This window comes from Sugiyamaella lignohabitans, chromosome B (genome assembly GCF_001640025.1).
Source record: "Sugiyamaella lignohabitans strain CBS 10342 chromosome B, complete sequence".
In the NCBI taxonomy this organism is placed as follows: Eukaryota; Fungi; Ascomycota; class Dipodascomycetes; order Dipodascales; family Trichomonascaceae; genus Sugiyamaella; species Sugiyamaella lignohabitans.
Window position 1 is genome coordinate 1,861,999 of NC_031674.1, and position 25,008 is coordinate 1,887,006.

General features: G+C 46.4%; 5 protein-coding genes across 5 annotated transcripts; 4 read left to right on the forward strand and 1 right to left on the reverse strand.

Moving 5' to 3' along the window:
* Positions 1-5,916: 5,916 nt before the first annotated feature.
* Positions 5,917-7,413, forward strand: CTA1 (catalase A; the record flags this gene model as incomplete). The annotated part of the gene is made up of 1 exon (XM_018879549.1): positions 5,917-7,413. The coding sequence occupies one exon, from the start codon at positions 5,917-5,919 to the stop codon at positions 7,411-7,413; it is 1,497 nt and encodes a 498-aa protein (XP_018737456.1).
* A 4,603-nt stretch (positions 7,414-12,016) lies between these two features.
* Positions 12,017-12,826, forward strand: AWJ20_2599 (NADPH dehydrogenase; the record flags this gene model as incomplete). The annotated part of the gene is made up of 1 exon (XM_018879550.1): positions 12,017-12,826. One exon carries the CDS (start codon positions 12,017-12,019, stop codon positions 12,824-12,826), a length of 810 nt encoding a protein of 269 aa, XP_018737457.1.
* Positions 12,827-13,996: 1,170 nt separating this feature from the next.
* RPS1A (ribosomal 40S subunit protein S1A) lies at positions 13,997-14,770 on the forward strand (the record flags this gene model as incomplete). Its single annotated transcript, XM_018879553.1, has 1 exon — positions 13,997-14,770. The coding sequence occupies one exon, from the start codon at positions 13,997-13,999 to the stop codon at positions 14,768-14,770; it is 774 nt and encodes a 257-aa protein (XP_018737458.1).
* Positions 14,771-16,023: 1,253 nt separating this feature from the next.
* On the forward strand, positions 16,024-17,208 carry MVD1 (diphosphomevalonate decarboxylase MVD1; the record flags this gene model as incomplete). The annotated part of the gene is made up of 1 exon (XM_018879554.1): positions 16,024-17,208. The coding sequence occupies one exon, from the start codon at positions 16,024-16,026 to the stop codon at positions 17,206-17,208; it is 1,185 nt and encodes a 394-aa protein (XP_018737459.1).
* Positions 17,209-20,606: 3,398 nt separating this feature from the next.
* PMA1 (H(+)-exporting P2-type ATPase PMA1) lies at positions 20,607-23,561 on the reverse strand (the record flags this gene model as incomplete). Its single annotated transcript, XM_018879555.1, has 1 exon — positions 20,607-23,561. One exon carries the CDS (start codon positions 23,559-23,561, stop codon positions 20,607-20,609), a length of 2,955 nt encoding a protein of 984 aa, XP_018737460.1.
* Positions 23,562-25,008: the final 1,447 nt, after the last annotated feature.

Below are 25,008 nucleotides of genomic sequence, written 5' to 3' on the forward strand. Positions count from 1 at the left end.
GTCGGTGCTTGTTTTGCTGACCGTTGGTCTTGCAATGACGATATGACAGTCCATTTGCGTTATAACGTATTTCGAATAGCTTTCACCAAAGTTAGACTATAGGCAGGAATAGTAGTTTCACATTTCGTAGAACATCAGCACGTCACATACATGTCTTCTAATTCTTTAAATCCAAACTGCCAGCAATGGAATCATTATATCGAACAGATAGCTGAGCAATAAGTTCACGGAAGAACATGAGATTGATTCTTACTAGCTAGATAATTAACCATGTTTCTCTAACCACTGCTCTACCATTAAGTTGTATTTTAGATCCGTCTCATGGATTCCGTGCTCTTGTAGTTTCATATTTCATGCTAAAGCAAAATAATATCTTATTTGTATTCATACTGGCATGAGACATCAATCTTCCTCACAGAGGGCTGCTGGGACCGTCGACGAAACGACTCGAGCGCAGCGAGAGGAGCCACGGGGTCTGGGGCAGAGCCCCAGCCGCCGGAGGCAGTCCCCAAGACCCGGCCCTGCACACAGCTGAAAGTTGGGCACGGTACAGTGTGTCGCCTTATCGGATTATCGCTGCAGGGTCTTATTGCATCCCGCATTATCGCGATCGACACCATCGCCGATCAGGAACAAACTTTCTTAATTACGACAGGAAATACAGACATAAATTACAAAAAATCAACTCCACAATGGTGAAATTCAGGTCATCCAGAGTGTTCTGAGATTGTGACCAAATAACCGAGTGAAGCACGAGACGGTTTTAGCAAGAAATCACGTGGTTTATGCTCGTTATACGTGTTGACGCAGGTTCAAGCGCTATACCGATGCTTCCCTTCCACATGACCCCGTGCATAATCCAAAAGCGCCATAATTTATAAATTCAAAGTATATTACAGGGGCTGCCGCCCCGTGAGATACATTTTTTCTTCATCTTTACAACAACGTTTGACTCGCTGAACAATTTTGTTACATCGAGATTTTGACGTTTTGAAGATCACCCCGTGTTTGCTCTGGTAATTGATTGTTTACTGGATTATTTTTTTTATTCTTTTATTATTTGTTGTTGTGATTATTTGCTATCCTTTTAATTTCTGGATTACTGGTGCAATCATGACAAACGAAATTGAGACCCCTCTTATTGCCAAGCTCTGCTTGATTTATTCCATCGTGTTTTTCTTCTTCTTTGTGGGCTATCTTGTTTACTGCTTCCTCTATGTTCCGTATCCAGATCGTGGTGATGGTCCCTCTAAGATTGTCAGCCAACCATCCAAACCCCAACCGACTGTGGGAGATAAATTGGTGGTCCAAGCTGCTTCTGCTTTTGGCAAAGCATTGGGTAAAACATGTCTGGCCTTTTCCGCTGGTGGGAATTATGCCTACCGCAGCCAGAAGGTTGTCAAGAATTGGAGGACAGGAAGAACTCTTATTTCTGAGCAGACAAACAATACTGATAGCGTGGTCCAAGTTGACGAAGCACAACAGAAGGCAATTGTTGGCATTTTATCCGATGTGAATTCTGTGATTCCATCTATCACTGCATCCCAGAACCCAGCCATGTCGCCATTACAGACATTGGCAACTCCTGCCATTGAAGTGTCAGCATTACAGACACAGACCCTCCAAAGAAGAAGAAATCCGGAATCAAACGATTATTCAAGAAGTTGAAGTTCAAGAAACATTCATCTAAAGTTTCCGCCGAGGTTACATCCACACCATCTACTTCGTCTCACCAATTCCTCTAGAGACCACATGGAACGTAAACAACTTTTTTATTTTGGCATTACAATTTCATTCACACACTGGAGACACACTTCAGTCTCTACTTCACGGTTGTCCACTCAATTTCTTCATCACACTTCACTGGTCCTGGCATTCACCACTTGTCATGCAACGAAGCAAACATTGGATGCCGGTTAACATCTTCCCCTTAAGACTAGACGTGTCGCGATGTGGTGTCCTGTCGCTTGACTGTCTAGATCTGGTATTGTCATCCCGAGGCATGCCCTGATGTTTAGCCTAGTCCCATCCTCAGTTTCTCCTAGCCTCATTTCATTCATTCACCGGTATCATCTTCAGCTCACCTGTCCGAGTACTATTTTCGGATTTAGCAGCTGCTATTTGGCCAAGAGTGAATGAGGATTTTTATCGCTTGACATCATGCCCAGTCAGATCATTATCCCTGACTTATTACCAGTTGGCCCATCGCCACTAGTGTGACATCGTGCACCTCCAACCAATTATTACCTGGGCCGGGCCTACTTCTCTGTCTATAATTTTGTTGTAGTAATACTATACAGTCTATCAATATCCCCCTCACTGATAAATCTACCCCCTAATGATAATAAACGCACATATCACTTTTCTATTCTTGCCAACCTGCCTCCGGCGGCTGGGGCTCCGCCCCAGACCCTGGTTGCTCCTGCTTCGCAGGAGATGGTACTGGCCGAGGCGAAAGCAATGACTCGGGCAACGAGATGAATCAAAGTTATCCTTGGGCACATACACAGTTGAGTAGCACGACTACTTACAGTTATGAAGACTATGCAATCAGACAATCAGTAGCATATCAAATCACAATCTCCAGAGAGAACAAGAATAAAGTCGTACCTCATGGATCTGTCACAAATATATGCCAGCTGGTACTATATCCTTTTCAATAGCACAGGTCGAAAATGGTGCTTGAGATTATAAGGATCACTGTAGTTCCGAGGCTTATAATTCTTGAAGACGGACCATCCACTTGACTCTTACTCCTGTTACATGATCAGTCAGAGAAAATGTAACTCCCCTATGGAAAAGTTAGGAGAACTACATTTCTCTCATTACACAGACGTCATGGTTAATAATTCCACCGGAATGCTCAGTCCGGATACATTCTACATGACGATAACACTGAAGTCTAGGATTCATTCTGCTGAAGCGGATTTGGACCAGGAAACTGTCAACCGACCCAAGTGATAACCTCTTTCAGTCCGAAGCTTATTTATATTTGTAGAAACCTTGCATCAATCATATTCAGGATTCACCACGGCCCTCAGGATCTTCAAGAGCGTACCTCCACTGTTCTTTTAAACAATTAGATACCCTTGCATTGTCAAGTTGAGCAATGTCACATCAGGAATATAATGAGTCAAAATATCCATGGTATCATCAGCCTTCTCTCCCTGAAATAGCGTGCCCGCAACAAATAGCATCACCACTCACGACCCCAACTCACAAGTGGTAACAAGACGATCCGGGAGCAACCGAGCAATTTCCAATGAAGTTCGGGGCTATAACGAGCAGCTGGTGGGGAAGTTGCCTCCGGCGGCTGGGGCTCCGCCCCAGACCCCGTTGCTCCTGCTTCGCAGGAGATTGCGGGGGACTCTCGACGCAACGACTCGAGCGCAGCGAGAGGAGCAGCGGGGTCTGGGGCGGAGCCCCAGCCGCCGGAGGCAACACCCCCACCAGCGAACCAGAATTCAGGCTCTCACAGTGAACGGGCCGCCAGACGGATTTCAGACTGAAAATATCGGAGACAGCAATTCTCATGAATGCCCCGATGCCAAGATTACTCCTGACCCCCTGCAGATTACCCACCTTGTCCCTGCATGGCACATGCATACAGTATCACCACCAGACCAGGCTCTCAACTGCCACAAACCACTCATTTCCCGTATATATCGATCCCACTACAATCCACTGACCCTTATTTAAACGCCTAATAACACCAAACTGTGCCAAAATGCCGCTCTTTCCTTCCTACACCCGGAACCGACAAGCCGCTGGCGCAGGGTCCACTGATAAGCATGCCGCGACGCAGGTACGGTCCGAAACGGGTGGGTGTGCCTCCGGCGGCTGGGGCTCCGCCCCAGACCCCGTGGCTCCTCTCGCTGCGCTCGAGTCGTTGCGTCGAGGGTCGCCCGTAGTCTCCTGCGAAGCAGGAGCAACCAGGGTCTGGGGCGGAGCCCCAGCCGCCGGAGGCAGCACCCCACCACTAGCTAATCAGAATCAGGTAATTATTAAATTTTCAAGTGTGATTGCGAAGTTTGATTGGGATCGATGCGTGTTGTATGGAGAGGGGGTGTTTCTGGCCGAGAGGGGTAGATGCATGTGCTGTCGGTAATGAACTCAGCCAGGATCCGGTAAGTGGAGGCCGGTACACGGCGGCATGTGAAGGTGATTGCAGGGGTACTGGAATGCCTGGACCAGAGAGGTCAGGTCGAATGATGGCTTTTTTGGTGCTAGTAACGTAATCAATCGCAGTCCGAACAGGGAAAATATGGCAGGGACTAAAACTTGGCTTACTGAGTAGATCAGGCCAGGCCCAGTTCTAGCTAGCAGGGGGGGCTAGAATGGGCTCTTATCAGGCATGAATAATCAGCGTCAGCAGAGGTGTAAGCAGCAGCAGCAGCAGCTGTAGCGGCAGCCATGGCCGAGACCCAAAAGATAGTCAGCCAGGCAGGAACCAGACTGGCAATTGGCCTGTCAGTCAGTCAGTCAGTCAGTCAGTCAGTCAGCCAGTCCGTCCGTCATCAGCTGGATAACCAGTTGGCCAATCAGTCAGCCATTGAATTGGTTTATCAGCCGGTCTGTCAATCAATCGGTTTGTCAGCCGGTCTGGTCTGTCAATCAGTCGGTCGGTTAATCAGCCTGGCGAGCAGCTACAGACGGATCATGCAGCAGTAAAATAAGCACCCATTACCAACCGTCATCAGGCAACCGACATCAACCACCGACCAACCGGCATTTCCAGAACCCAAACGCACTAATTGCACTAATTACCAAACCCCCGGGCTCAATTGCACCCCCCATCGCTCGCGAAGCGAGCACAACCAGGTCTGGGCGGAGCCCAGCCGCCGGAGGCATGCCCACCCCTCCCATCTCACAGCAGCAGCACGAGGCAGACTCAGTGACGCCATTTGGCAGCTGCCAGACCGTTTATCAGGCCACTGGCGTGGTTTGATGGTCGTTCGAGGTTAGTTAGTTAGCTTAGCCAATGTAGTTTCTATAGTTGGAAAGTAGGGACTGCCATTACCAAGCAAATGAGTGGCTGATGGGTCAGGATGGCCCGTCAAATTCTAACAATTATAGAAATTTAGACAATGAAACGGTCTACTGGTGCGACACCTGTTGCCAGGAGACTGCAGGATCACCATTGAAACATCCGTTCATAGGACACTACTGGAGCAAACCGCAAACAGTAATAGGAAACTTAGTTAATAATTTTGTTGCTAATAAGCACGTAAAAAGCGAGATCGCGCTGACAAGTCAGGGTCTGGTGAGCAGCCGGCAGATCTTACACATTGTATGCATGTGGAGATGGGTCTAGAATTTCCAAACAGGGCTTATTACTAACAAAGGCACCTTACAGCAACCCCAGATTGTCCAGTGGCCAGCCAAACAGGGCGAGCGGCTAAGTGATGCGCGCCAGCAACCCCCCGGAAAAAGCAACGTCGGTGTCCATGTCAGGGTCAGGAGGAGGAGTAATTGGCTAGCCCTTACTGGCCGCAAACTCTACCTCGGGTCCTGCTGTGAACCCCTCTCCTCTATATAAATACCGCCTGTCCGCCATCCGATCAGGGGGGTGTCTTTTTTATAGTGTGTCTGATTTGATTATTAACTTCAATTGAGGTAAGTTTGGGATGGGGGGGTTTGCCTCCGGCGGCTGGGGCGCTGCCCCAGACCCCGTTGTGCTCGCTTCGCGAGCGTCGGGGGGCGGAGGGGCTGTTTGGGGGGATTGTGGTGGGTTTTGGCTGTCTGGGGTTTTTTTTATGTCTTTCGGTGTCAATTTGCGGCTTGAGCGCTCGCGAAGCGAGCACAACGGGGTCTGGGGCAGCGCCCCAGCCGCCGGAGGCAGGCCCCGACCCCCAGAGAGCACACCCCAAACCCCCAAGTTTTCCCGGAGGTGTAGCTAACATTGATAGATAAAAAATGTCTGACAAGAAATCTGGACCTCCTCCTGTTTATACTACATCCAACGGATGTCCCGTTCGTGATCCTAATGCGTCGATTCGGGTTGGCCAACATGGCCCTCTGTTGTTGCAGGATCACCATTTGATTGATCTACTGGCCCATTTTGATCGGGAGAGAATTCCCGAGAGAGTTGTTCATGCTAAGGGTTCGGGCGCTTATGGCCATTTCGAGGTCACTGACGATATCAGTGATTTGGTCAGCTCGGATTTCTTGAATGGCGTTGGCAAGAAGACCAAGACTTTTACCCGTTTCTCCACTGTCGGTGGTGAGAAGGGTTCTCCAGATTCAGCTCGTGATCCTCGTGGTTTCGCTACTAAGTTCTACACTGAAGAGGGTGTCATTGACTGGGTTTATAACAACACTCCTGTTTTCTTTATCAGAAACCCTTCAAAGTTCCCTACTTTTATTCACACTCAAAAGAGAAACCCAGAGACTAACTTGAAGGACGCTACCATGTTCTGGGACTTTTTGTCTCGTAACCAGGAATCGGTTCATCAAGTCATGCAACTGTTTTCCGACAGAGGTACTCCTGCCAGTTACAGAAATATGAACGGTTACTCTGGTCACGCTTACAAGTGGACTAATAAGAAGGGTGAATGGCACTATGTCCAAATCCACCTTATCACTGATCAAGGTATTAAGACCTTGAATAATGAAGAGGCTGGTAATTTGACTGCTGAGAACCCCGACCATGCTCAAGAAGATTTGTTTGAGGCCATTGCCAAGGGCGATTTCCCCTCGTGGACCGTGTATGTTCAAACCATGACCCCTGAACAAGCTGAAAAGGCTCCTTTCAATGTCTTTGACTTGACCAAGGTTTGGCCTCACAAGGACTATCCTTTGCGTCGTTTCGGTAAGCTTACTTTGGACAAGAACCCTGAGAATTACTTTGCCGAGGTCGAGCAAGCTGCTTTCAGTCCTGCCCACACTGTTCCTGGCTTTGAACCTTCTGCCGACCCTGTTCTGCAATCTCGTTTGTTCTCTTACTCGGACACTCACCGTCACCGTTTGGGCGTTAACTACCAACAAATCCCCGTTAACTGCCCTCTCAAAGTACACAACCCATTCCAAAGAGATGGTGCAGGCGTTGTCAATGGCAATTATGGTGCTTTACCAAACTACCCTACCGATTACTCTCCTACCACCTACAGAACCGATGTCCAGCTGTCTGAACGTCACGAAAAGTGGGTTGGAACTGCCACCAACTTCCACTGGGACGTTACTGGCCCTGAAGACTATGTTCAAGCCGGTAAGCTCTGGGAGGTCTTTGGCAAGTCTGGTCAACAAGACGCCTTTGTCCACAATGTGTCTGTCCATCTTCAAAACGCCAAGCCCGAGGTCCAAGACCGTACCTTTGATATGTTCACCAAGGTCTCACCCGATCTCGGTAGCCGTCTCCGCGAAGCCACTCTCAAGCTCAAGCCCCGTGCCAAGGCCCCTGGCTTCCGTTTGTAGCCATTTTTTATATATTTAAAAATAATTTAATATGTTGACTTTTTCTACAATGCTGCTTGAATCCAGCATTGCTGGTGATTGACTTCGATACCTCGAAACACAGAAGACCTTGAACCACCCCAAGCTGCTCCATTGCCCGATTTAACGACTCGAGCGCAGCGAGAGGAGCCACGGGGTCTGGGGCGGAGCCCCAGCCGCCGGAGGCAGCTCAGGGGACCGGGGAATGCTGCCTCCGGCGGCTGGGGCTCCGCCCCAGACCCCGTGGCTCGCTTCGCTCGTCACGTAGTGGTCACAGAGGACTGGCCCTATGGAGCGAAAAAATTAGATAATTAAAAAACAAACCATATTTATTACACAGATAGGAAGCTGAATCTGAAGATCAGACAGCATAATACACAATTAGCCTTGCTGTTGCTTAAATAGCAGCAGGAGCGCTCTCTTGGAAGTAGTCTACCATCTCAGCATCAAGCTCTTCAAGAGTCTTCTTAGGACGAGTGACTCTCTTAGCCTTGGGCTTCTTGTTCTTCTTAGCAGGAGCAGCAGACTTGGGCTGAGCAGCTTTGGGCTCATGTGCTTTGGGAGCAGGGCTAAAGGACAAAGTTAGAACGCTGAGTTTCACCTAACAAACGGTGTCCGAGTGTGTGTGTGAGAGTTACTTACTTGATACGAGAAGCCAATGGTCTCTTACTAGGGTCGACGACTAATTCAACCTGTTTCTGTTAGAACGATGTTGCTATCCATCTGTCACATGCGCATCACTTACCTTCATAACCTTGGCACCATCGTCAATAGAAGTTCCGTTGAATTGGGCAACGGCCTTGGCAGCGTCTCCAGGACGCTTGAAGTTTAATGAAAAAACACCAGTCGAGCTACCATTCTTGTTGTAACTGGCTTGAATGTTGCTGACAGGTCCAATTTGATGTGAAAAGTATGCCTATAATGTTGGTAATCGAACTTATAAATAATGAAACCGGATCAATGCGTCGATGAATACTGGGTTCGATAAGGCAGAGAAATATCTAGGAGTGTGTACAGGTTTGACAGAAATAGTACAAGGAGCTGAGACAAGAGTGGGATAAGGACAAAGACGAGTGGTATTATAGAGCATAAAGCAAGAGCAACAATAACGTTTAGCTTGGTAAATAGACACAGGGTATGCAAAACAATAGTGCAAAAGTGTTATCGTTACAAACACAACCCCGATACCTAAACTTCTGACAGGATGATCCCTCTTCTTAACGTTATAGGCCACAAGCTTTTCGGTTCCAGTTATTGCTCACCATCACTTCAAATTTGCCCTATAATATTCCCATTTCAGTCTTGTGCAAGTCTCAATTGGAACCGTGACCAAGAGTGTTCAAGTGCGACCGTCTGAGTATGCTAGAAGTCAAGTCTAGCAAACAGAGATTGCGCAAAGTAGGAGTTAAAAGTCACCGAAAGTTAAAAATTCGGTACCTAGTCTCGTTACTTGGACTTGTTTACAAAAGTAAAGAATGCCCAGCTTCATTTACAAGAAGGACAAAATTATTAGACAGATAGAAGTTTGGGCAATCTCTATGTCTGAAAATTTCACGTATCCCTCTATAGAAGCTGACAAACTTTTGTATGCCCTTGATTGCAAGTTCCACAGTATAGTTTCAATATAGGTATTTACCAACACTGATAATACTGGGATATGACCATACCAGTCAACTTTGCATACTCATGATGGTTCACAACCAACCAAACAGTATGAAGTCAATTGAAGAAGAGAATCAAACCCCTAAAATACTGCAAAGAACCACAACCAAAACCAAACATCTACAAGACATGAAAAACTGACCATAATTTGTAGGGACTCGGTTTGTAATTCTCCTCTTCAAACGACTACCAATACTGACGGCCAATCCTCTGTACACACTACAACTAGGAAGTTTCATAAGCCATTACCAAACCTCGGCGAACACCATGCGCAGACTAACATACCTTAACAGATTCTTCAGTAACATCAGTTGGCTAAAGCGCACACGAGGTTGGTTAGTTAAAATCTAAAAATAAGGGTTGAGAGTCCATTGGGAAGGCGGTGCGGTATTACCACCAAGCGTAAAAATAAGCGTACAAGTCATTATCGGCAGCTCTTTGTGGAGAAGAAATCTCATAAATAGCAAAACACAGATTGATATTTCACTAACATGTATCAAAGCAAGCCCATAGTTAAGCCCATCTTGAAGAATAACCAAAAAAAGAGAGCGAGCAGAAGTGAACAATAACAGCGACAGGGCATCTAAGCAATATTGCTTAGAGCTCGGTGCTGTTGGTCTAAGTAATCATATGATCAGAAAGTAAGACAGACGTGCCCAAACTCCCTCTATAGTCAATATCTCACATCTTACTTCATGCGTGTTCTTGCTCTTGCTCTTGCTCTTGCTCTTGCTCTTGCTCTTGCTCTTGCTCTTGCTCTTGCTCTTGCTCTTGCTCTTGCTCTTGCTCTTGCTCTTTTTCTAGCCCTAATCTTTCTCTACGGGCTCTCTTTCTCGTCATTTCATTTCAACCCGATCCCCATTACGTTTCACGCTAAAGCCATTGGCGCAAAATAGTATGCTTCTTCTGGGACACAATACTGAACACCTTTCAGCACAAAATAAATCGCTGTACGCAAATACCGCACTCACCCATCCATGGAATATTCTCATAAAGTAATCAACATACCAAATTGGATAAAATAACACGAGTAGCCAAAGTACTGGCCTCTTGAATAGACTTGATACCAACAGCGGCAGCGGCAGCAGCAGCCTTTTGCTTGGAAGAGACTGACTTGGCCGCGGCCTTGTTGCTAGCAGCACTAGCAACCTTGGCAGCCTTGGTAGTTTTAGCCACAGGCTTTCTCAATTTACGAACACCTCCGGGTCCACGTCTAGCACGAGGCTTAGAAGCGATGATATCATCGAGAGACTTATCAAGGTTGGAAGACATTGTGAGTTATTTTTTTGAAGACTGGAACCTTGTCTTTGATTGAGTTTTCTTGTTTCGTTAAAAAATTCCTTGAGTTGGTAAAAATTCGTTACTTTGTATGACAAAAGTTTCAAATTAATACACGTCTGATACTCAGTGAAGTAACGAAAAGAACGAAAAACGCCGATGGCGGGAAGGCATTTTATGTATATACAGGGTGCCACCTGTATGTATTTCATTACCCGGCCTTGAATTTTAGCGCACCTAAACCGGGTAACCTTCGCATGCATCTAATGTGCAATATATCCAACCACTTTCCATTTTCCCAAGTTCGAGTAAATAATCGTCTTCCGTACTTTAGTCAGTTTACTATGTGTCACATCTCGGAAAGAAGTTGAAAGTTGGAATTGTCAACTGTTGGCTGCTGGCTGTTGGCTGTTGACTGTTGGCTGTTGGCTGTTAACTGTCTTCATACAGTGTTCAGGCCCTTGCTGATCCTCACATGCCACATTCAGAATGACAGCTGCAAAACACTAGAATCCTTCTAACCAGAAACTGTGTATCTATTAGTAGCAGGGGATTGACGGTTTTCTTGGAAAATATTACAAGCTCGTACTTCAAGATTCAGACGCTCTAGTACCGTATTTACCATTGGCCATTGACAGTGCAAAATTTTCTGACATCTCAGCTTACTTGATAGATATTCTCCATAGAACCTTGAGAAGAAGATATCGATGAAAATAAAGTCTTGGCACATAGCTTGTACTGCAGTGCTTCGTCAGCCAGCTTACATCAACCTACATCACAGCCATCATTAAGGTCAGGTACCAACAGATGATCCTTGCATCTGGGCACTGCCAACTTGACATCGAGTTGAAATCCTGTCAGCTCAGTCCCAATTAGAACCTGGAATTTTTAATAGACTTCCTTGACCAATGTCTGTATCTATTCTTGGTTTCTGATGTGATTGTGTCCCAACTTTTTATGTAGCTAGAAATTGAGTATGTTCTACTTAGTCACCATATGGCCCGAGAGATGCATAGTATACTCGTTCATAGTAGTAACAAAAATTAATACTAGCCAAAGTAATAAAAATATCGAATATCTAATAATTGAGCCATCGTTCTATCAATACATTGACAACAGATAGTACAAGGACAAGCTCAACAAAAGTCTAATATGGCGCTGACTGAGAGAGACCCAACAGTTGTATTATCAATCTCCTCCAATGTTCGCCAAGACGCAGTATTCCATTACAACTCCGAGTAACAACAACTGAAAATGATAGCCCCTTACAAATCATGCATTGAGCCTTGTATTCAAACAAGATTTTTCCCGCTGCCAAGACGTGTAAATGTTGATTTGATTATCTGTGACAGCCGGATCTCGTAGCGATTGAAAGTGGTATAGCGCACCCGGCAATAACGGTGATCTACAAACAGGCAGGGACGGCTGCGGATCATTGTGTGATTGGGTGATTTATTAGTAATCGAGCAGCGCGAGCGCGCATCATTTCCAGATAAGATGAAGCAGACCAGTCCATAAAAGGGTGATAAAATCCCCCTGAGAAAGCCACAATTCAGATCAAGATCGCATATCTCTAAATCCAACCATGACTGTCAGCGCTGTAGTTCCAGGTTCAGATGGTAAGTAACGAACGGAAATTTAATTTATGGATCAGAATCCCCAGATCTGGCGTCGTCCCCCCGACAACCTCCTGCGAAGCAGGAGCCAAGGGGTCTGGGGCGTAGCCCCAGCCGCCGGAGGCATGTCCCTTTCACCAGACTCTAACAGAGATTTTTCAGCGGCTCCTTTTTGGACGCCTCTTCAGCAAGTTCCAGCTGGTACCCTTGTCAAGGTTCCAGAGGGAAAGAAGACCCCAGCAGTTTTTAAGCCCTTGACTATCAGAGGGGTGACTTTCCAGAACAGAGTATTTGTCGCTCCTATGTGCCAATACTCGTACGAAGATGGATTTATTTCCGACTGGACTTTAGTGGCCATTGGTTCTTATGCCGTTCGTGGAGCCGGATTGTCTATTATCGAGGCTACCGCAGTCGCTCCTGAGGGCCGTATTTCTCCCCAGGATGCTGGTCTCTGGAAGGACGAGCACATCGCCCCTTTCAAGAGAGTTGCAGATTTTGTTCACAGCCAGAACCAGAAGATTGGTGTCCAGATTGCCCACGCCGGCCGTCTGGCATCTACAGCTGCTCCCTGGACTGGAGCCAAGCTTGTCCCTCACTCCGAGGGTGGTTTCGACTCAGTTGCTCCTTCTGAGGGCAAGTTCTCTCCTCAAAACTCCGATCCTCGTGAGCTGACTATCCCCGAGATCAAAGAGCTTGTCGAGAAGTTTAAGGACGCTGCAGTTAGAGCTGTCAAAGCTGGCATTGATGTCATTGAGATTCATGCTGCTCATGGCGTAAGTATACATACCAGCCACATGAAAACATGCAAGAGACACAGTTCAACTAACCTGGCTATTTAGTACCTGATCAACGAGTTCTTGTCTCCTGTGTCTAACAAGAGAACTGATGAGTACGGCGGTTCTTTTGAGGGTCGTATTAAGTTCTTGGTCGAGATTGTCAAGGCTATCAAGGCAGCTATCCCCGAAAAGACGCTACTTTTCATCCGTATCTCTGGTTCTGACAGACTCGACTATAAGAACGAGGGATGGACTGCTCAAGACTCGATCAAGCTGTTGAAGGTAATCCAGCCTCTCGGCATTGATCTCGTCGACGTTTCAAGCGGCGGCATTTCTACCGAGGGCAAGCTCGAGTACGGTCCTGCTTTCCAAGCTCCTTATGCTTACGAAATCAAGAAAGGCATTCCCGAGCTCCTAGTGTCCGCTGTCGGTGCCATCCACACTCCCGAGACCATCGACGAGGTGCTTTCGCACGGCATCGACGTCATCTCAGTCGGACGACCCTTCTCACACAACCCCAACTTCGTGCTCGACCTCGGAGCCAAGTACGGAGTCCAGGTCCAGTGGCCCGTCCAGATCGGTTACACCACTAAGAATATTTAATTGAATAGACAATATTATCTTTCTAGTATTATCCTCGTGCCTCCGGCGGCTGGGGCTGCGCCCCAGACCCCGCTGCTCCTCTCGCTTCGCTCGAGTCGGGTGTGGGGAGCTAGGGTTTGCGCAGGGTCCAGGTGCGTTTATGCACGAAGTAATTTAATTTATTAGACGGTGATCACTCGTTGGCCCGCTTACAGGCACTATCGCTTAACCGGGGGCTCGGCGTACCACATCCGTCAACACCACAACAAAACAACAGCCCATTCGACCCAGGAAAAACCCATTTACGAAGGCACACCCCAAACAACGACTCGAGCGCAGCGAGAGAAGCCACGGGGTCTGGGCGGAGCCCCAGCCGCCGGAGGCAGCACCCCCCAGCCATCGTTATAACGGAGACCAGCCGTCAGTGCATGCAGACAGTGAAAATGCTAGCGAGTGAAAATTACCGTATTAGGCAAGTGCCGGTCACAATGTGAGGCACTCAGAATTTGCAACTCTCAGAGGGAAGGACGCTCGATGCTAACATGCAAATATCACACAAACATTCTGATACCTCTCATTCAGTGTGTTCATTCAACCAAATTTCACTTCGACATCCCAGCACAGTAGAAGAGAAATAAAGTAGACGTCAACATGGCTGTCGGAAAGAATAAGAGATTGAGTAAAGGAAAGAAGGGAATTAAGAAGAAGGTCGTCGACCCTTTCACCCGTAAGGACTGGTACAACATCAAGGCTCCCACCACCTTCGAGAACCGTGATGTTGGTAAGACTTTAGTCAACAGATCCACTGGTCTTAAGAACGCCAATGACGAGCTCAAGGGCCGTATTGTCGATGTCTCTTTGGCTGATTTACAAGGACAAGAGGACCACTCTTTCCGTCGTATCAAGCTCAGAGTTGACGAGGTCCAAGGCAAGAACTTGCTCACCAACTTCCACGGTTTGGACTTCACTTCTGACAAGCTCCGTTCTTTCGTTAGAAAGTGGCAAACTTTGATCGAGGCCAATGTCACTGTCAAGACCTCTGATGACTACGTTATCCGTCTTTTCGCCATTGCCTTCACCAAGAGATCTGCCAACCAAATCAAGAAGACCACATATGCCCAAAGCTCTCAAATCCGTCAAATCAGAAAGAAGATGGTTGAGATCATGACCAGAGAGGCTTCTAACGTCACTTTGGCTCAACTCACTGCCAAGCTCATTCCTGAGGTCATTGGCCGTGAAATCGAGAAGGCCACTCAAGGTATCTACCCTCTCCAAAACGTCCACGTCCGCAAGGTCAAGTTGCTCAAGCAACCTAAGTTCGACCTCGGTGCTTTGTTGGCTCTCCACGGTGAGGGTGCTGGTTCTGAGGAGACCGGCAAGAAGGTTCCTAGAGAATTCAAGGATGTTGTTCTCGAGTCTGTTTAAACAAACAACAAAAGCATTTGTAATGACGACTTTTAAAAAATAAAAATAAATATCCTGTGTAATTATCATTGTTCGAGACTGGGACTACCTCCGGTGACTGGGGCTGCGCCCCAGACCCTACTACTCCTCTCGCCTCGCTGGAGTCATTGCTACGGGGTGTCAGAGTTTTTCGGGCGGTTTTCTTCGATTGTTGAGTCGATTTTTTTAACCGCCGCTGGATGTGGTCTGACCTGGTGCAGTCGCTTATCGGTCGGTCACTCAAGTCCTTACCAGCTCTGTCTCATTAGAACCCCCTTGAAATTAACCAAACAGCTGCTCCCCGACGCCCGACTCGAGCGAAGCGAGAGGAGCAGCGGGGTCTGGGGCGAAGCCCCAGCCGCCGGAGGCAGGACCCACAGAACCCCTTTTTTCACCCTTAGCGTTAGCGGGTGCACATGTGCACGGCTGCCAGTTAGCTGATCGATCTGATGTCGAGAAGGTCGAACATATCTTCACTGATCTCCTGACTTTAATACGGTGTGATTGTGGTTTAGAGTTAAAGCACGCGCTCGTTGTGAAACCGAAAAGTAAGTTTATTGAGTCGGGTGACAATTGGGTTGAATCTGGCCGAATTACAATTGGATTTTTCATTGGAAAGGATTGATTCTCGTTCAGGTGTAGGAGAGGAGAGGGGGAGCCGCCATGGAAATGTGGTCAATGGGTGCTAAAATGGATCAAGCAGGGTGATTTTATGCGAATTTTCTGCTCGAATGGCCATAAGTACGGAACTGTAGCTGATGTTTGGGATTATAAAGTTTATAATGTTGCGTCTTTCAGTGTAGCCCTTGTTCTGTAGCGAGTTGATCTCGGTGACCACGCTATATAAATTGAAATATTAGACGGATCTATTTGATTTGGCTTGAACGTTCTGACCTGGTTTTTTTGTTTGGTTTTTAATAAGGGTGTAATAGAGTCTCAAAGTATACTAGAGTGCCATTGTGTTTTCCAGTTGTCATCAGTTTAAACAATTGTCATTATCATTGCAAGCCTTTAGCCCCTCATACAATTGTTTTATTGTTCAGGGATCCAATTGTCTGGATACTTCTGCTATTCTTCAGTCTTTTGATTGGTATACAGATTCTACTTACTAGACCGCTTACTGCTATTTTGTTTCTAACTTCTATCTGATTCGACTCTCTCCCCCCTCTACATCTCAGTACTATCACTCGTTGAGAACGAGAACAAACCTCTAACTACTTGCAGTGTCTGATTCAATGGACGCCATTTACAAGGCCACTGTGACAGCTCCTGTCAACATTGCTACTCTCAAATACTGGGGAAAGCGTGATGTGGCTCTCAACCTTCCTACTAATTCTTCCATTTCGGTGACTTTATCACAGAATGACTTGAGAACTACAACCACTGCATCTGCTTCTCTCTTATATACTGAGGATGAACTGTACCTCAATGGTTCTAAAGAAGATGTGAGCTCAAAGAGAATTCAAACCCTTTTCAGAGAGCTGCGTGCTTTGCGTAAGGCCGAAGAGGACAAGCAGACTGGATCTTTAGTCCCTCTCAGTAAATACTACTTGCGCATTGTATCTGAGAACAACTTCCCTACTGCTGCTGGACTCGCTTCTTCGGCAGCTGGATTTGCTGCTCTTGTCAAGGCAGTTGCTGAACTCTATCAGCTTCCTCAATCTAATGAGGAGCTTTCCATTCTCGCTCGTCAGGGATCTGGTTCTGCCTGTAGATCTCTATTTGGCGGTTATGTTGCTTGGGAGATGGGTTCCAAGGCTGATGGTTCTGATTCAAAAGCTGTTCAGATTGCTCCTTATGAGCACTGGCCTGAGATGAAGGCTGCCATTCTAGTTGTTAGTGCTGAGCGTAAAGACACCCCCTCTACTAGTGGTATGCAATTGACTGTCAAGACCTCATCTCTCTTCAAGGAAAGAGTCAACTCTGTTGTTCCACAGCGTTTTGAGCAAATGAAGAAAAGCATTCTTGAAAAGGATTTCGAGACCTTTGCTCATCTTACTATGGCCGATTCTAATCAATTCCATGCCACCTGTCTTGATAGTTACCCACCTATTTTCTACCTCAACGATGTATCTCGTGCAGCAATTCGTCTCGTTGAAGATATTAACAAGGTAGCTGGTGAGGTGGTTGCCGCATATACCTTTGATGCTGGTCCAAATGCCGTTATCTATTACCTTGCTCAAAATGAGCAACTGGTTCTTGGACCCTTACGGGCTGCTCTCAAGAACCTCCCAGCTTGGAAAGAAGAATCCCACTCCCATATCCAAGAACTAATGTCGGACGACTTTGACAAGCGTTGGGTGAATACTCTCCACTCTGGAATTGAGCGCATTATTCTCACTGGTGTTGGGCAGGGTCCTCAACTCTCAACCAATTCCCTCATAGATAAGAATGGTAACCTCTGGGGTTCGTCTTTCTAATAAATACAAATACGGTAATATTTTGCCTGTTTAATTCCCGATCACATCTGCCTCCGGTAGTTAAAGCTTATATTTGCACCTGGTTCAGGGAGATGCCCATATGTTCAAGTATACCAATCTGCAAAAAGTCATGAAGTGCAGGGGTCTAAGAATTTAGCCGAGTCGGTCTTACCTTAGTAGAGCTTATTGTGAAGAGCGATTTTAGAATTCTTAATGTCTCTGGGAGTATCTCAATGTATATGGCGCTTGATAGGAACGAAAATTGGGAGATCATCAATAGGATCCTGGGGCGCCAGGTCTTCGCAAATGAGGATGTGAAAACCTATTGATGGATTATCAGCGAGTTGGCAATTTAAAGATAGGATAAAGAATTAATAATATTATTATAGTGATACAAGTATTAGAGGCCCGGCCCAGGTAATAATGAAACTTCACACTCGTCGACAATTCATCAGGTACTCAGATTCCAGCGCTCCCACAAGCACAAATCAGACAAACGAGAACAAAACCACATCGACTAGACTTCCTAGCTGGCATAGAGTGCCAAACTAGTGCTACATTATCCGATAATAGTACTCGGATTTGACAGTAGCTGAAGATGCTAGTGCGTGCCATGGATGATGATGATACTAAGGAACTGCTCTGGCAGAAACATCAAGGTATGCCTCGGGATGACAATACCAGATCTAGATTAGTCAAGCGACAGGACACCACATCGCGACACGTCTAGTCTTAAGGAAGATGTTGCGCCAATGTCCAAAGTCTTGTCTGATTTCTGGAAACTGGAGTACCGGATGAAGTGATAGTGATGAGTGGAGACTGAAGTGTATCTCCGGTGAGTGAATGAGATAGTAATGCCGAAGTAAAAAAAACAAAGGGTTTTCACGTTCCATGTGGTCTAGAGGGATTAATGAGAGAACGAAACTACTGAGTGACCTGGGATGATGACTTCTTGAAAACTTTCTTGAGTCTCTTGAACTTGAGAAAAGACTTTCTGGGTTTGGTGGTCGGTTCAACTGAAGAAGACGACTCAGACGATGGTGACGGGACCACGGTGGAATCTTTAGAAGAACTTCTCTTGATCTTCAACTTCTTGAATAATCGTTTAATTCCAGATTTCTTCTTCTTGGGAGGGGTCTGTGTCTGTAATGGCGACACTTCAATGATACGGGCTTCCAATGTCTGTAATGGCGGCATGGCTGGGTTCTGGGATGCACTGGTAGATAGGGTAGCTTCAATTGGCTCTTGTTGTCTATCGAATTGGGCTCTGAAAGCTGTGTTGAAACTCTCAGTCGCATTGGCCTGCTCAGTAATGGCGAGCTGGCGAAGGTGGCCTCTAAACGATCCAAATGTTCCTCTTCTCCAATTATTGATAACCTGAGGTGTACGGTAGGCGTAATATCCAGTAAAACAGCAGACGAGGCATGTTTTAACTAGTACCTTAACTGTTCCAATGACTACTATATCAGCGACCGACAATTCGGGTTGGGCTGGTTTGGTGAGAGTCTTTTCAGGGACAGAAGGAACACAAGGTGAGGGTTGGTGTGAGTCCGGAGAATGGGGGGCCCGCCAGGAAGAATAAACCACAAAGAGGACATAGAGAGTGAGGAAGAAAAACCACACATACTTGAAAGTAAGAGAGAATTCGGTTTCGTCAGTCATGATTGCACCAGTAATCCAGAAATTGAAAGGATACAAATAATCAGAACAATCACAATAATAATAAAAGAATAATAAAAATAATCCAGTAAACAATCAATTACCAGAGCAACAAACACGGGGTGATCTTCAAAACGTCAAAATCTCTATGTAACAAAATTGTTCAGCGAGTCAAACGTTGTGTCAAAGATGAAGAAAAAATGTATCTCACGGGGCGACAGCCCCTGTATATATACTTTGATTTTATAAATTATGGCACTTCTAAATTATGGCGCAGAGGTCATGTGGTCCGAAAAAGCATCGGTATAGTGCTTGAACCTGCGTCAACACGTATAACGAGCATGACGCACGTGACACGTTACCTCTCGAAGTACTCGCTATCCTTCAATAATAGACAGATATGATATGATATGTCTATATATCCCCAAGTTCTATAAAATCTTCGGAGAGTTTTTGCCTTCTATTTCTATATTATTTGGGTAAATTTCTGTGCCATAGAGACCCAAATGGATCCGCAATCGCGTTGATCGCGATAATGCATCATGCAATAAAAAGCTGCACTGATAAGGTTATCAAAATTCAAGGTTCTTCAGCTGACGGAGCCAGATGAGACCTGATGATGGGATTTCAACCACCTGAGAAATACAGATAATCTCAAGCTATCAAGAGTTGTTAGACGCCGTCAACTGCTGAACTACAATCTGTAGTCTGATTTAATATATAGTAGTTAGTATATTGAAACCTGTGACCACAATCCATGCATATCAAAGTTCCCGAGATACGAGATAGATCAGCTATATTTTTACACAACCGTCCCAGATCTTCGACAAGTTCAAAACTTTGTACGACTGCTTCATCAAGCATTCTCCTAACCTGTTTATCGGTCATATCGCACACCGTCAAGACTCTCGCAGAGCAGCAACTTCCCCTTAACTCTATCGTTTCTCCATACAAGAGATGAAAAGTTCATCAAATCTGTGCAAAGTTAAACCTCGAGCGAGTTACATCTCCAGTTGTTACCTTACTAAGGGACTTTCTTGATGTCGGATAACCAAACATGTTCTATCATAACGCCAGGAAACCCATGTACAGTACGCTACTTCGTTACCGTCTTACCTCTTCGACCATATACCAAATCTTGTCCTCCTTCATAGACGAGTCTATCCTAACCGACTTTTGGCTCAAAACTTTTAAGGCACTATCTACCATCACTTCACTAGCAGACCAGTAACAAAGGACCCTCGAGCGATCAACTCAATCTCAGCTTCTCGAGCACACGTCTGCAATAACCTTCGAACCTTTGCTTCAACACCTCAGACACAGTCAACTGCCTCGTCGCCCTTTAAACTGTGGGGAAGGGATTCACGACCTCATCTCGTCCTTAAGAGAAACATTTGTTGGGACCAATGCTACTGACCCACTTTATTAAGTATCACTTCCGGTACCCACATGCCTCGTAGTCCCAGACCTGGTTGCTTCTACTTCCCAGGAGATGCCCCGACCACCGAAGCAACGACTCGAGCACAGCGAGAGGAGCAGTGGGGTCTGGGGCGCAGCCCCAGCCGCCGGAGGCATCACCAAGACCCAAAATTAGATCCCGTTCGAAGAGAAAAAAGAAGAAGTCAAATAAGAAAATTATTTAATAACTATTATTAATTCTATAATATGATAACTAAAATGTAACAAGTGTCACAAATATCAAAAAATTGCATGCCCTAAATAAACAAGTGGTATTATTTTTAGTCGGTCTCCTCCTCGTTAGCCTTGGTGGTGATGACAAAACGGCCCTTACCAGTCTCATCGCGCTCGTGCTCGATAGCCAATCTAGAGAGGTGACCAATAAGGTTCTCAATCTTGGCATCGGCGTGTGATCTGTCCTTACGGCCAAGGTTGTCCAACCAGGGCAATTGGGTAAGCAAGTAGTAGACAACGGCAATGATGATGGTGACACCAATGGAGTAGGCCCAGATGACAACAACAGTGACAATAGAGGTCCAACCATCAGAAGTCTCCTTGAAGCTGTCGTGAGGATTGTCCTCAAGAGTAGAACCAGGACCAGACAACCAACCGAAGACGGCAAAGATAGTGGTAAGAGCATCGACACCAAGAATGGCGCCAACCAATTGCCACGAAGGAAGAGTCTTACCACCACGAGTAACGAAGATCAACCAATTCTCAGTAAGAGAGATTTGCAAGAACAAGATCTCTTGGACAGAACCGAAGTTCTCGACAATACCACCGTTGGGAAGGAACATAGAACCACGGACAACCCAAGTTCCGAGAGCAAGCAAGATACCGAGAATGACGGAGATGATCCAGATCTTAGGCAATTGCCACTCGACAGGACGGGGCTCGAAGTGGGCGTTATCGTAAGCAACGGCAATGGTGGCCAAATCAGCAAACAAGGCAAGGAAAACGACAAGCTCGACACGAAGGGTCTCGTTAATGATGATCATAGAGGTAACAAGGTAGATTTCCAAGTGCAAACAAAGAGCAATACGGTATTGGATATAAGCCTTCATACGTTGGAAAATTTGACGAGCGACCTTAATGGAGTCGACAATAGTAGAAAGACCAGGAGCAAGGAAGACAATATCAGCAGCAGCTTGGGCAGCCTCGGTGGAACCCTCGACAGCAATACCACAATCAGCCTTCTTAAGAGAAGGAGCATCGTTAACACCATCACCAGTCATGGCAGTCAAGTGACCACGCTCTTGCAACATCTCGACGACTTGGTACTTGTGCTCGGGGAAAACCTCAGCGAAACCATCGGCCTTCTCAACAAGATCGTGTTGAAGAGCACCAGTCAAACCACCAGCAACAAGCTTCTCAGAGTTGTAAACCTTGGTACCAAGAGCAAGCATCTTACAAGTCTCCTTAGCAATAGCAATAGCATCACCAGTCAACATCTTAACAGACAAACCAAGTTGTTGAGCCTCAATAATAGTTTGGGCAGTATCGTCACGAGGAGGGTCGAACATGGAAAGCATACCAAGCAATTGCCAGGGCTCGTCACCCTTCTTAACAGCAACACCAAGAGAACGGAAACCACGGGAAGCAAACTCACGAGCCTTCTCCTTGTAAAGGTCAGAGGCTTCAGGAGAACACTCAGCAAGTTGAAGAATAGCCTTGGGGGCACCCTTGGCACAGGTGTAGGTCTCACCGTTCAAGGTACAAACAGCAGTAATTCTCTTGGAAACAGGGTCGAAAGGAGTGAAGGAAATAGTCTTCCATCCTTGTTGGATGATGTCAAGAGCCTTGGGGTAACGCTTAAGAGTAAGAATGGTAATCTTATCAATAGGGTCAAGAGCCTTGATCTTGTGGGAAGAAGCAAGAGCAGCAACGGCCATCATCCAGTTAACATCAACACCCTCGGCAACAAAAGGCTCACGGATAGAAAGCTTGTTAGCAGTCAAAGTACCAGTCTTATCGGAACAAAGGATATCGACACCGGCAAGAGACTCAATGGCAGTAAGCTTTTGAACAATGGCCTTCTTCTCAGCAAGGTAGGCAGCACCGACGGCAAGAGTAGTGGTGGTAACGACAGGCAAACCGACGGGGACACCGACAATGAGGAGAATAAGAGTGTAGTGAAGCAAGTTGTTGGAAGAGTTCTCAGGAGTGGCAATCTTAAGATGGTGGTAGAAACCTCCGATCCAGGCAGCCATGATGAAAACAACAACCAAAACAAGCAAAGAAGTACCAATAGAGTTCATGATAGCCTTGAAGTGACCTTGGTCTTGAGCACCTTGAACCATGGCAGCAGTCTTACCGACGAAAGAACCCTTGGCAGAAGCAGTAACAACACCATAGGCCTTTCCTCTCTTACAACCAGTGGTGTAGTAAACCATATCAGCCATAAACTTATCAACAGCAAGAGACTCACCAGTAATCGAGGATTGATCAACAGCAACAAGAGAGTGACCAATCTTGTGGGCGTGCTCGTCGAGCTCGTCCTCTTCCTCCTCCTTGGCATCCTCAATATCAGAGTTGATGTAGTCCAAGTAGTCAGCATAACCTTCAGGGTTGTCATAAGAAGTAATCAAACGAGCATCACCGGGAACAACTTGACCCTCCTCAATGATGACGATATCACCAGGAACAATATCTCTGGCCTTGATTTCCTCCTCACGACCATCACGAACAACAGTAGCCTTCATAGCAATATCAGCCTTAAGAGAAGCAACCACATCGGCAGCTTGCTTCTCTTGGTACCAACCAACAATAGCGTTAAGCATCAAAATACCAATAATAACACCGAAATCGACCCAATCACGGAGACCGGCAGCCAAAAGGACAGCCAATTCCATAACGTAAAGAATAGGACCAGCGAAATAACCAAGGAATTGAACGAAGAAGTTGGTCTTCTCAGAGACAATCTCATTGTAACCAACCTTCTTACGACGAGCCTCGACTTCAGCACTGGTCAAACCAGCCTTCAAGTCAGTGGTGACCCAAGAATCAGGAGCAACAAAAGCAGTAGTACTGGCCTTGGTGGATCCAAAACCAAACTTCCACCAAGCTCTCTTGGCAGGCTTATCGTCGTCCTCGTTAGCGGCAGCAGCGTCCTTCTCATCACGGTAAGTGGAGACAAAACGAGCCAATCCGGCGTATTCTTCTAACTCCTCATCAGGAGCGGCAACTGGAGCCTTGTAAGCATCGGCAGCGCCGTTTTCAACGTCGTCAAATGCCATTTTGAATTATTATGAGTGAATATTAATATTAATTGGATTTGTGTCGAAAAAAAAAATAAAAACGATGGTATTTTTTTTCCTTTTCCCTCAATTAAATCAATAAATGCTGAAAATTACTATTAAGTATTAATTAACTACCTGGTCTCAGGCAATAAGGGAGGTGTAGCCCTTGTCGGATGGGATATTGGTAATTAGGGGTGGAATTGACAAAAGGTTGCGAGACACAGAAAAAAAAAAAGAGAAAAAAAAGTTCAAAAAGGATCAAGGAATTGTTTCCTTTATATATTAGAATTGACTATTATTACTGGCCGGACCGAGCACAAAAAAAAATTTCAGTGTGTGTGGGTGTGGGTGGGTTTAATTTTTGGTGTGTGTGTGTGTTTGTTGTTAGTGCTTGTGCTTGTGCTTGTGCGTCGTCGTTCTGCGTACGCTTGTTCAAGCCTATGAGAGGGGGAGAAAGGGAAGAAACCGGTTATACTTTTTTTCATGAATTTGTTTTTTTTACCTGCTTAAGTTTGTTTTTAAGCCTGTTATTTGTTTTTTATTTTTTTTTGTTGTTTTGATTTTTGGTTTGTTTTTTTTGTTCCCTTGGGTTTTGGGTTTTTGTGTGCTCCTCCGATATTTACTTTTTACTGCAGATTACGTCCGACCTTAGATGAATGCGGTCCTGATGCTAGTGGCTTTGCTTTTTCGTAAAACTTACAAACAACGGCACCCTTGCTTTTTCCGTTCTTCTATCCTACCCTTAACCCCGGCATCACCGTCAGTCGGTCGCCAACCAGCGTACGACGAACGAGCCAGCCAGCGAACGAGCACCCAGCGCTTTCATCCCGTCCCCCTACCCATCTCTCCCCCTCCCCCCCCTCCCCTCATACTCATACTCATCGCTTCGTCTTCTCCGTCCATCCTCACCAATCCTTACCCTCCAATCACCAGAATCACAGTACATCCACCTCGTTTCCATTCACCCAGTCCCACTCCTATTCCCTCCCCCTCTCTTCCCATCACCAGGCCTCTCACGCTCCACCCAAACCCTGCCGCAATTTGCTATCCCCGACGGCTTTCTCACTTCCATGCTCGGCTACCTCTTCCACGGATAGATCGGTCTTAACCAACCACCCTCTTCGACCTGTAATCCACCCTGCCCAAACAGGAAATAAAAGTAAATGCAATGGCTGGTGCACCTGCTTGACCAAGCAAATCCCGCTGGCGGCTCCACCGCTAATGAGGGCCCCGATGCTGGTTTGGGCGTCGGCAAACCGGCCCCTCCGTATTTCGGGGGTGGTTTTAGGGGGAGAGAGGGGTGCCTCCGGCGGCTGGGCTCCGCCCAGACCTGGTTGTGCTCGCTTCGCGAGCGAGTCGGGGCCGGAGGTCGCGCTTGGGGGTCTCAGTCTTGCTCGGATATGTTCGGATCTTGTCGGATAAGGATGGTTTGGGGGGTTGGTGG